The sequence below is a fragment of the Zea mays genome, chromosome 8 (assembly GCF_902167145.1).
Source record: "Zea mays cultivar B73 chromosome 8, Zm-B73-REFERENCE-NAM-5.0, whole genome shotgun sequence".
Lineage (NCBI taxonomy): Eukaryota > Viridiplantae > Streptophyta > Magnoliopsida > Poales > Poaceae > Zea > Zea mays.
Genome location: NC_050103.1, coordinates 172,241,118 through 172,253,263, shown reverse-complemented (window position 1 = coordinate 172,253,263; position 12,146 = coordinate 172,241,118). Strand labels below are relative to the sequence as shown.

The 12,146-nt window shown below is 47.5% G+C and overlaps 1 protein-coding gene and 1 non-coding gene across 2 annotated transcripts; one reads left to right on the top strand and one right to left on the bottom strand.

Moving 5' to 3' along the window:
* The first annotated feature begins 212 nt into the window (after positions 1-212).
* Positions 213-1,668, top strand: LOC103636435 (protein STRICTOSIDINE SYNTHASE-LIKE 10). The gene has a single exon (XM_008658790.4). It carries the CDS (start codon positions 460-462, stop codon positions 1,495-1,497), a length of 1,038 nt encoding a protein of 345 aa, XP_008657012.1. The 5' UTR covers positions 213-459; the 3' UTR covers positions 1,498-1,668.
* A 669-nt stretch (positions 1,669-2,337) lies between these two features.
* On the bottom strand, positions 2,338-11,179 carry LOC100274727 (5'-3' exonuclease). Its single transcript, XR_002264438.1, has 7 exons — positions 11,053-11,179; positions 5,631-5,707; positions 4,193-4,332; positions 3,977-4,108; positions 3,649-3,883; positions 3,337-3,559; positions 2,338-3,090 (listed from the first exon to the last, which is right to left on the bottom strand). It is a non-coding gene; the product is annotated as a 5'-3' exonuclease (transcript).
* Positions 11,180-12,146: the final 967 nt, after the last annotated feature.

Sequence of the window (12,146 nt, the reverse complement as noted above, 5' to 3'; positions counted from 1 at the left end):
TTGATTCTCATGCAACCTAACAAAGCCTCAGTGAGGAGCGTGGGGATTATGCGGTATCTTGGTGCCTTTTCATCTAACGCGTCATGTTTCATTGTGTTGACTTCCGTTTCCTGTGACCGATCCTGTAAATCAATTAAGTTGTACGTCATGCAGTTCATTTATCACCTTCGACCGATCCTGTGGATAGGTAAACATCCGCAAATCCTGGAGGCCCGTGCGCCAAGAGAGAAACAGGCGCCGTGTTTTGGGATCGGACATCGGAGTTGTGCGCGAGCCAGGAGCCCAAGATCCTAGATCCTTATCCCAACAGGGGCCGTTTCGTTGGCCGAGTTCGAAGGCGCGACGGCAACGGCAGGTTCCTTCCAGGCTATAAAACGCGAGCCCGCGGCGCTCGCTGCACGCAGATTCATCGGAGATCATCGGGAGGAGAGCACTAACTGGGCGACGCACAGGCACAGCATGGGGCGGCGGTTCAATCTGACCATGTCGCTCCTCGCCGTCGTCGTCCTAGTGCTTCTCGCCGCGCCGTGTGCCTCCGCCGCGCAGGTCAAGACGACCGATACGCGCTGGAGCTTCCAGCTCCCTTTACCCAGCGGTGTCAGCGGCGCCGAGAGCCTCGCGTTCGACGGCAAGGGCGAGGGGCCCTACGCCGGCGTCTCAGACGGCCGTGTCCTCAAGTGGGGCGGCAGCGCCGTCGGCTGGACCACGTTCGCGCACAGCGCCAACTACAGGAAGATCCCGCTGTGCACGGCGGGCGTGGTGCCGTCGGCGGAGACCGAGAGCATGTGCGGCCGCCCCCTGGGCCTCCAGTTCCACGCCAAGACCGGCGACCTCTACATCGCCGACGCCTACCTGGGGCTCACGCGGGTCGGCCCGGGAGGCGGCGAGGCCGAGGTGCTGGCGACCGGTGCGGACGACGGCGTCCCGTTCAACTTCGTCAACGGCCTCGACGTCGACGAGGCCACCGGCGACGTCTACTTCACAGACTCGAGCGCGACGTACCCGAGGAGGTTCAACACGGAGATCATGATGAACGCGGACACGACGGGGCGGCTGCTCAGGTACGACGCGCGCACGAGGAGCGTCTCCGTGCTCAAGGCCGGCCTGCCGTACCCGAACGGCGTGGCGGTCAGCCCCGACGGCGAGCAGGTCGTGGTCGCGCACACCGTGCCGTGCCAGGCGTTCAGGTACTTCCTCCGGGGCGCCCGGAAGGGGCAGTACGAGCTGCTGGCGGACCTGCCGGGCTACCCGGACAACGTGAGGCGGGATGGCAGGGGTGGCTACTGGGTGGCGCTGAACCAGGAGAAGCAGCGGCTGGACGCGACTCCGGCGACGGGCCCCGTGAAGCACCTCGTCGGGGTCCGCCTGGACGCCCACGGCGTGGTGGTGGAGGAGCTTACGGCGGCCAAGGGTGTCACGCTGAGCGACGTGGCGGAGACGAAGGGGAAGCTGTGGCTGGGCTCCATCGAGCTCGAGTACGTCGGACTCGTTGCTTGAGCGGCTGCGTACCACACTAGCAACGTTAGCTATGGCCATGTTATGTTAGGAATTAGGATTAGGAATTGGATTAGCAAGTACGAGCGAGTAGCCTTTAGTTTCATGTCTTCGCGTGACAAACATCGTTATTTTACCGATTATCAATAAATTTCATTTATTGCTTGATTATCAGATCATTAGTTTGTTGATCCAGCACCGTTTTTTACCTTTTAGGGTTAGTTTAGGAACCCAATTTTCAAAGGAATTTCCATTTTTTAAAGTGAAATTAGTTCATTTTTACATGTGAAAATAGAAATCCGATCCATAAAAAATTAGGGTTTCCAAACTAGCGCTTACACGTTATTTTCCTGACTGAATTACTAGGAATTTCCATTTTTTAAAGGGAAATTAGTTTATTTTTACATGTGAAAATAGAATTCCATAAAAAAATTAGGATTTCCAAACTAGCGCTTACACGTTATTTTCCTGACTGAATTACTGCTCGCGGGCACGTATGCCCTGCCCGTTCTCACGTCCATCCAAAGCTTTCCAAGTTTCGATCGCCACACCGATGACGTAAGCAAACAGTGCAGAGATCGTTCCAGCTACATCAGATGAGAAAAGGTCGGGCCTTCAATTGCATTCGCAAACCAATGCCCACAGTTTGGTATAGACGTTCTGAGCCACAACCGCGCACCAGTTCGCGCGAGCGGCAATGGTGTTCATCCACGGCCATTGCCATTGCTGAACGTTTCGGCACCGAGACTGGGAGCACAATAAAGAAATCGTTCTGAATGATAGTTTAAACTACAGGGTCATATACATGTATTACATAGAGTAAATAAAATTGTACTAAATCCGTTCTCGAATATTTGTTGCTCGATACTTTATTTTTGAACTAAAATGTGACAGATAAAAAAATGAGGGAATAGTAAAACAATATCCGATGCCAGTAAATATACATTATAATGATCTAGCCTGGATTCATGAAACCCTGGAGTCGCTAATGATTTAAAGATGCTTCCTGACAAATACATTGGGACATATATTATTTCTAAATTGCATGCAATATACATCAACGAGTTGCTACTGAAGCATGAAGCATCCATCTGTAATCTCCTGGCAAGGTGTCTGTGCAGTTTACAGGCTACAGCTAGTAGTAGTACCATGACAGCTTGTTTTTGGCTGTTCATAACTTTGTTCCGGACACCATGTACGCATGTATCCACCAAAGACAGACCCTCCAAACTTCTATTTTCCACCCAGCTTCAACACAGGTAGGCTACTTCAGTGTCCAGTTCCACAACACAAGCAAGAATTTGTCATGTACTCATGTGTGATGAGTGATGGCTACTACTTTGGAGCAAGGATATATAGTATGTTGTATGCACATTTTTTCCAGCAACTGCCCCCTCCAACCTTTATGCATCTGTCTTCTTGTTAAATCATGTGTCTGGTGAGGAACAGTCCAGCTTGTTCAAATATTTCAGTGTACCAGCTGTTTAGCTTCTGCCTTCGCCATTAAGTTTAAGAATGAAGTCCGCTAGAACATAGGTATCATTGCTTGTGTTCCTCGTGGATAGCCAACTATCATCAAACTGAACATTTACATCCCTGAGACAGGAAAAAGAATAAGTTGAGTTGTTCATATCCATCCAGCATCATTGCTAAATATAGATCTCTCTGTATCTCCAGTGAATATTTTTGCACTATTGCTTGGTGAGTGGTGAACAATATGCTTGACTATCAAGAATGACTTGAGCATGCAGAGATAGCATGCATTAACCACGACACAAGCGTAGTGCATGAATGGTCGACTTTTTGCGGATTTTTTATCATTGCAAATTGGAGATTCCGTACCTCTTCAGGCTAAGAACTTCATAATTTCACCGTAAGTAATCTGCGTGCTTAGTGAGAGCATCTTGGGCATAACCTTTGCCGACAGTTCTAATTGTAGCTGTGTTTAGCAAGTTTTCTAATGAACCATGTTTTTACAGTAGTTTAAGTGCAGTCTTTCTGCCAAATCCCAGAACCAAGTGCTGGATTCCTGGAACACCATCTGCTTCATCACCCATGAAGCACCCTGTGCAGCATAGATAGCAAGTTGCTCAAATATAACAGAGTCCCAATGGTTACAGAAACCATGGATCAATACCGAAGAAATATACTCACTAAGGCTTAAGTCTGCAGTTGGATCACACTTGTATTGAGCGACATAATGCCTTAATGTATAGAAAGACCATCGGCCAATCTTAGGAATGGGCATGACTAACTGTACGTCATCAGATATTAGCTGCTTGAATTCTTTATCTGGTGAGGCTATGACAACTCTGTAACCTTTCTGTAGAACCTGTTCTGTCAAGGTAGCCACCACATCATCAGCCTCGTATCCATGGACTCTTACAACCTGAATTTGCCGTTTCCAAAATTGGCACTCAATAATCTGAGCTGAAAACAACTGAGTGGCTGCACTAGTTTAAACATGTGTTGGTGCACCCACCGGGACATTGCATTTGCAGAGAACGTTGACGACGCGCGTGTCAGCGCCAGTGCCAACGCCGCGAGCCCTATGCGCCTTGTACTAAGGCAGCACCCGCCTCCGGTACTCGTTCTCTCCATCGTCGTCCAAAACCTAAGGCCAGAGAAAATCTTCAGAAAGAAGCCACCTAACGACGATTCCTCCTGTGTAGAGCTGAAACAAAGCGCGTGTACTCACAGCAACGACAGGGTCACGGAGGCTGACGTGCGCGAAGAAGAGCGCCAGCCAGCGCGCGAAGGCCCCGAGGTTGCGCTGGGAGCCGCGGAAGCATAGAGGATTGACGTCGAGGAAGAACACCCGGGGCTTGGTGGGCTTAGGGATGAAAACGGTCGGGAACGGTCGGTAAAATACCTCTACCATTTTCATTTTCATATTTAACTTGCGGGACGAAAACGAAAACGGGATATATCGGTAACGAAAACGAACGGATAAATACGGTAAGCGAAAACCGATACGATCCGATCGGGTTAAAGCCGAAATCGGACGGGAACCGGTATTTTTGTTCGGTAAAATCACACCATGAAAACATATATTCAAAACTTAAAAGCAAATATAAAAAATTGTAAACACAAGTCTTAATTAAACATAGATAAAAGCCATATAAATCCGGAGCACAAATAGTTTCATGTAGCACATAAGTGATAAATCTTGAGCTCTTGGCTAACATAAGAAGCCATATAAATCTACTACCACACATGACACAATGTAAAGTACGCCCAACAGAAGTACGCACCAACAGAATTATGCACCACAGAATTAAAACAGCAACAGTAAAAAGCAAGGCAACAAGCAGCTCATGCACCAAAACGTGGTGGAGTATGGCTGGGAGCTAGCAGCTAGCGCCTAACACGGCAGGACTGCAGGACGGCTCGCATGGTGTAGCAAGGCGATTCTCTGTGGAGGGAGCAGCAGCCAGCAGTGGATCCGTGGAGGACAGCAGCAGCAGAGGGAGTCGTGGCCTATGGAGGTGGAGCGAGCTGCCTGCCGATCGCCGAGCCGTCGCAGACGTCTGGTCGCCTGGTCGCCTGGGCAGCCAGCTGGAGCAGCGGCGATCGACCGACCGCCGACCGAAGACCGGACCGGGCTGGCGTGGCGTCCGGCACTCTGGCGAGCTGGGAGCCTGGGAAGCTGCGATGGCACTCTGGCCTGGCGACTGGCGAGGCGAGCTGGGAGAGGCAAAGCCGCACAGAGCAGGAGGGCGGACGGCGGCGCGCCAGCGCCTGGGAGTGACGGGCTGACGACACTACAGCAGCGAGCTGGGAGAGAGGAGTGCGGACGGCGGCGCCTGGGAGCAGAACAGCGCGTTATGTTTTTCTTAGATGGGCTGTGCCTCAAAGTGATGCCTATAGCTGCCTATATTAAAGTAATCCCGAATTACAAAATACGGTAACAAAACGGGATCATCCCGATTAAAAACGGGATCCCGGTTAAACGGTCGATAAAACAGCTCTACCGTTTCCGTTTCCGTTTACCGTTTTGTATATTCCGTTTTCGTCCCGTTTTCGTTTTTTTCGTCGAGTTCGAAAACGATCGGGACAAAACTAACAAAATCGGTTATACGATAACGGTCGGTACGGGATTTTCCCATCCTACTTTCATCCCTAGGTGGGCTTCGACGGGGCGCCGTCCCTGCCTGACAGGTCCTTGCGGGAATGCCCCGCTGGTGACGCGTTGGATATGGCCGAGGTGGAATGTACTCACCCTTGGCCACCGGCGCACCCCAAACGCCGAGACGTGAGACAGCAGAAGAACCGGAAGGGAATCACGGTGGGGAAATAGAAACTGACGCAAGGTGTGATTCTGTTTTTCCTTCTGTTATTTCTCCAATCCCTGATTCTGTTACAGACACGGCTTATAAGCCACTATGACAGCTAATGACAGCTAATGACAGCTAATGACTATGGCCCACCATATGGCCTAAAAGTAGTTAATCATCCAACAAAGCTACTCAGACCTTCGAAGTCGTCACACTCGCCCCCTCTTCAGTTGGTACTTGACCCCAAGTACTTAATTCAGGAAAGAGCTGAATAAGCACATTCCAATCCTCCCAGGAAGTAGCTTCATCCTTCTTGTTAGTCCACTGGATCTGCACTTGAGGAACAGCCTGATTCCCTTTACGGACCAAACGACGATCCAAAATACGAACTGGTTTCAGAATGCCCTGATCTAAAGACAGAGTAGTGGGCAACTCAGAAAACACTGGACAATGATTTGGGGTGAAACTCTTGAGCTGAGACACATGAAAGACAGGATGGATCTTAGAATCCGGGGGTAAATCCAACTTGTAAGCCACCTGCCCAATACGCTGCAACACCTTATAAGGCCCAAAGTAACGAAAAGCCAGCTTCGGACAGGAACGAAAAACCACAGAATGTTGCACATATGGCTGCAGTTTAAGCAGCACCAATTCACCAACTTGAAACTCCCCCTCAGTACGGGAACGATCAGCCTTCTGTTTCATACGATTCTGGGCTCGAGCCAACTGCACCTTAAGCAATTCCAGATGTCGTTCGCGAGACAACAGCAGATCCTGGACAGCCATATCAATCGCAGGCACAACCCCATTCCCACCAGATTCAGGTAACAAAAGACTAGGAGCAGCAGCCACAGGGGGATCATATCCATAGACGACTTTAAAAGGAGAGCAACCCAAAGAGGTGTGATATGTAGTATTGTACCAAAATTCAGCCAAAGGTAACCACAGCTTCCACTTAGTAGGAGAATCATGAGTAGCACATCTGAGATACATCTCAAGACATTGATTGACACGTTCAGTTTGACCATCACTCTGTGGGTGGTAGGCAGTAGACAATAAGAGCTTGGTCTGCATCAGAGTAAACAACTGCTTCCAGAAAGTGCTAGTGAACACTTTATCGCGATCTGAGACAATCGATTTAGGCAATCCATGTAACTTGCAGATGTTGTCAAACACAACTTGAGCCACTTGACCAGTTGTAAATGGGTGCTTGAGAGGGAAAAAATGGGCATACTTGGATAGCCTATCCACCACCACTAAAATAACAGAATAGCCATCCGATTTAGGTAACCCTTCTATAAAATCCATAGAGATATCTTGCCAAATACCAGTGGGAATAGGTAAAGGTTGAAGAAGACCAGCAGGGTGGACATGCTCAGATTTGGCTTTCTGACAAATGCAGCACTGTTTCACAAAGTCCTCCACATCCCTCTTAAGACCTTGCCAATAAAATGCTTTCTTCACCCTTTGATATGTAGCCATGATACCAGAATGACCTCCCAAAGCACTATCATGTAAAACAGAAATAAGTTTGGTCCTGAGAGCTGAATTGTGACCCACCCAAAGCTGATTCCCTTTTTTTATCAGACCTTGGTGTATGGAAAAACCTTCTTCATTAGGACTACTGACAGCCAACTGAGCCAAAAGTTGTTGGGCCACCGGGTCTGTCATATAAGAATTAAGGATTTCTTGCAACCACATTGGTTGAACTTCAGACACAGTCTGCAAAGACAGGACAGATCCCATCCTGGATAATGCATCAGCAGCTAAGTTCTCCCTTCCTTTTCGATATACAATTCTGAACTGCAAACCCATGAGTTTAGACATAGCCTTCCTCTGGAGATCAGATTGCAGTTGCTGACTTTCCAGATAACACAAACTTTGATGATCAGTAAGAATAACAAACTCTTGGTACTGCAAATAAGATGCCATCTTTCTACTGCCATAATCAAGGCCAAAAACTCTTTGTCATAGATGGACAAATGTTTGTTCTTCTCAGATAAAGCCTTGCTCAAGTATGCTAGAGGCTGTCCTTTTTGCATAAGCACTGCACCCAACCCAACATCACTAGCATCAGTCTCAACTGTAAAAACTTCAGCGAAATTAGGCAATGCAAGGACAGGGGTACTGGCCATGGCCTGTTTCAGAGCAGTAAAAGTCACAGTCGCAGCCTCACTCCAAAGGAATTGTTTCTTCTTCAACAAAGTAGTCAAAGGCTTGGCAATGAGACCATAATGTTTAACAAAACGTCGATAATAACCAGTAAGTCCCAAAAAAGCTCGAAGTTCAGTCACAGTAGAAGGAGTAGGCCACTTTAACATGACTTCAGTCTTGCTAGGATCGGTAGAGACTCCTTCCACAGAAATAATATGGCCCAGATACATGAGTTTCTGCTGTGCAAACTGGCACTTAGACTGCTTCAAATAAAACTGATGTTGCCTGAGGGTGTCTAACACCAGTTGCAAATGTTGCAAATGCAAGTCGAAGGTAGGGCTGTAGATGAGTATATCATCAATAAAAACCAAGGCAAATTTACGCAGAAAAGGAGTCAAAATAGAATTCATTGCGCACTGAAAAGTGGCAGGGGCATTGGTCAATCCAAATGGCATTACTTTAAACTGAAAATGACCACTGTGTGTTTTAAAAGCTGTTTTAAATTCCTCGCCCTCCTTCATGCGAACTTGATGATAACCCGCCCTCAAGTCCAGACTTGTAAAATATTTGGTGCCATGCAATTCATCTAAGATTTCATCCACCACTGGCATAGGAAATCGATTCTTCACTGTAAGCTCATTAAGCTTGCGATAATCCACACAGAAACGCCATGACCCATCCTTTTTCTACACAAGCAACACCGGAGAGGCAAATGGACTGACACTAGGTTCAATCAAACCGGCTGTCAGCAATTCTACCACCTGACGTTCTATTTCAGTCTTATGATATGGAGAATAACGATAAGGTCTTGAATTCACTGGAACAGCACCAGGAATGAGGGGAATGGCATGATCGAATACTCTCGCTGGTGGTAAAGTTTTAGGATCATCAAAAACATCCTTATACTGAAGAAGAAGATTATGAACTGCTAGACTGGTAGCAGCAGACTGAGAAGAAGAGGTGCCATCCGGATAGAAATCCAACAAAGCCAAAGCCCACACCTCATTGCCAGAAAACCACTTGCTCAACTGGACCACCGACAATTCAGTCACCGTCTGCTGGACCGTAGGTAACAGACCTTGCAACTGCACCCAGGAGCCTTGATAAGAAAATCCCAGAGACTTTTGATTCCAATTACAAGTAATGGGACTGTTTTGTTTCAACCAATCACACCCTAAAATAGCATCATAAGGCCCCAAATCCAATACCCTCATGTCAGTGGTGAAAGTGTGTCCACCACACCACCACTCAACTGCCTTCACCATAGTAGTGCTCACCAGTTCTTGCCCACTAGCAGTCTTGACTCGAATAGTGGAAACAGGTTGAGGAAACAACCCTGCTTGTTGGACAAACGTGGAATTGATGAAAGTTGCTGAACTGCCTGAATCGACCAACAATAGAAACACCTGGTTTTGAACCAAAGCACGCAAGCGAATGCTATCCACTCCTTCAGTCCCAGAAACTGCATGAACCGACAAACTGCACAAGTCCACCACAGAGTGATCCTCCTGATCCAACTGCTGTAAAACTTCATCTGATAATTCCAAAGCCATGTCATCCACAGTCAAAACATTAAGCACCGCCGGTACTCGTTTTCCACATTTAGCAGCATGTCCAGCATCAAACTTGTCACCACAAGTAAAACATAAACCATGAGCCCGGCGATAATCCCGCAATTGTCGTTCCTTGGACAACCCCACACCTTCCTGAGAGTCAGGCGGTAGCCCTGGAATACCTCTTTTCCCCCCAACAGTGGACTGAAACTTAGGCCGACTCTTGTCCAAAACATCCTGCTGTAAGGTGGCCAACAGAACAGCACGATTCACCGTAGTTGGTACTTGACAACGCACAGGACCTTGAATCTCGCGCTTCAAGCCTTTAACAAACTGAGCGACAAAGAAAATCTCATCCAGCTGAGGATTATGGACAGCAGTACTGTAACGCAAATCATCAAATACTGAAACATATTCCTCAAGAGAGCCAGTCTGTCTCAAATTCAACAGATCATCCATAGCTTTAGGATATTCATACAATCCAAATTGATCCAACACAGCAGAAGAAAAGTGCTCCCAATTCCCCAAAGCATGATGAAGTTTAAAGACCTGAAGCCACTTGGCTGCCTTCCCTTCCATATGCATGGAAGCAGCCATTACCCAGATAGAGCGGGATACCTGATACATCTGAAAATAATCATGGCACTTGTCCAGCCAAATCGAAGGAGATTCACCACCAAACTTGGGAAAGGAAAACTTCATGAACGGAGGAGGTGCCTCGCCAAATTCCTGATGCCCATCTGGTTCATGACGGCCACCGCGCTCCCCATGCCGACGACGATGACCACCACGATCGTGTGGAGCACGATGTCCCCCAGGAGGAACATCACGCCTCAGATCAGAAGCAAACACAGGTGAAGTCGAAGGCGACGCAGGAGATCCATCCCCAAACTGTTCCATGCCAGCCGCCATCTGCTCCAATGTCAACGAAGCCACCCGCTTGCCTGTCTCGGCAATCTGGCGTGCCATCTCATCACGAGCGCGCGCCGCTTGCTCAGCCACCGAATTCGCCAACGACTGTTGTCCCGCCAACTGCTGTTGAGCGCGCTCCACCGATTCGATCCTCTGCACGATTGTATCCAGGGTGCTCAACACTTGATCCCACTTCACTGCTCCAGCCTTCTCAGCAGCCGCCATCGCCTCTAGCACAAATGAGGTCTGGACCGATGGACGCGGTGGTGGAGCCGTGATGACGATCAGTCCACAGTCGACGCAGCGCACAACAAGTCGACGTTGGAGAAGCACGTGAGAAGAAGAAGCGCGGCCGAAGAAAACTGAATCTGATACCAATTGTACTGACCCTTGGCCACCGGCGCACCCCAAACGCCGAGACGTGAGACAGCAGAAGAACCGGAAGGGAATCACGGTGGGAAAATAGAAACTGACGCAAGGTGTGATTCTGTTTTTCCTTCTGTTATTTCTCCAATCCCTGATTCTGTTACAGACACGGCTTATAAGCCACTATGACAGCTAATGACAGCTAATGACAGCTAATGACTATGGCCCACCATATGGCCTAAAAGTAGTTAATCATCCAACAAAGCTACTCAGACCTTCGAAGTCGTCACATGGAAGTAGTGGGAGAAGAAGGGGTAGTGGTGGCTCGAGTCGCGACGAGGCGGAGCGGACGAGACCCGAGGGGCGCCGCTACCCCTGCGGCGGCGAGCCGGCGACCGCCCCCGCCGTGGGCAGTGGCAGCATCAACTGGTACACGACGCTATGGTTGGAGTTTGTGGATAGAATGGTCGAACGAAATAGAGAAGGCTTCTGGAGAAACCCATATTTGTTACTGGGTCAAAGCCCGTATTATTTCTGACCAATGGCCAGCCTACATTGTGAGGCTCGGTCTGAACATCAGCATGACTGAGACACGGAGTGTAGTACAGAGTACAGACCAATAGCCAACAGCTCAGTCAGAAAAAAAACTTTGAACGACCAATGACTCCATCTCCACTCAATATATAGGACCAATGACTCCATCTCCGTCTCAATATATGGGGTTGTTTAAATGCATTAGAATTAATAGTTAGTTAGCTAAAAATTGTTAGTAGAATTAGCTAGCTAATATATAACTACCTAACTAATAACTAATTTGTCAAAAATAGCTAATAGCTAAACTATTAGTTAGAGTGTTTGGATGTCTCAACTAATTTTAGTCACTAACTATTAGCTCCAATGTATTCAAATATTCTCATAATCATCGATAGTGGTGGAACCAGAAATAAAATATAACGGAGGCCAAACAACCACTATTTATACAATGTTATAGAAATTTTAATAGTTATAGGTTTCAACCATATATTAATATATAACAAAAAAGGCATCCAGATTATTCACTAGTTCAGCGTGTGTAATTTAAAAATCCAATAATAAAAGTACCATGATAAAAAGTGATGGTGAAAAGAAACAACATGATTCATCTTAGTAGAGCTCCGTGTGTCAGAACTGTGTAGTCATCAATAAGTTTATCAGTTGTAAACTCAATTGTTGTATCCTCTATGCAAGTTATTAAAATTTTTCTTATGACTGTCTTATTTCTAAACCTTATCTTAAAAGTTTCATTGGATAAAAGACACATTCTATTGTTGCTGGTAGAGTTGGAACAAGGTGAATCGACTTGCCAACATAATAATCAACCTACAAACATAAAAACAACTAAAAAAGGGAC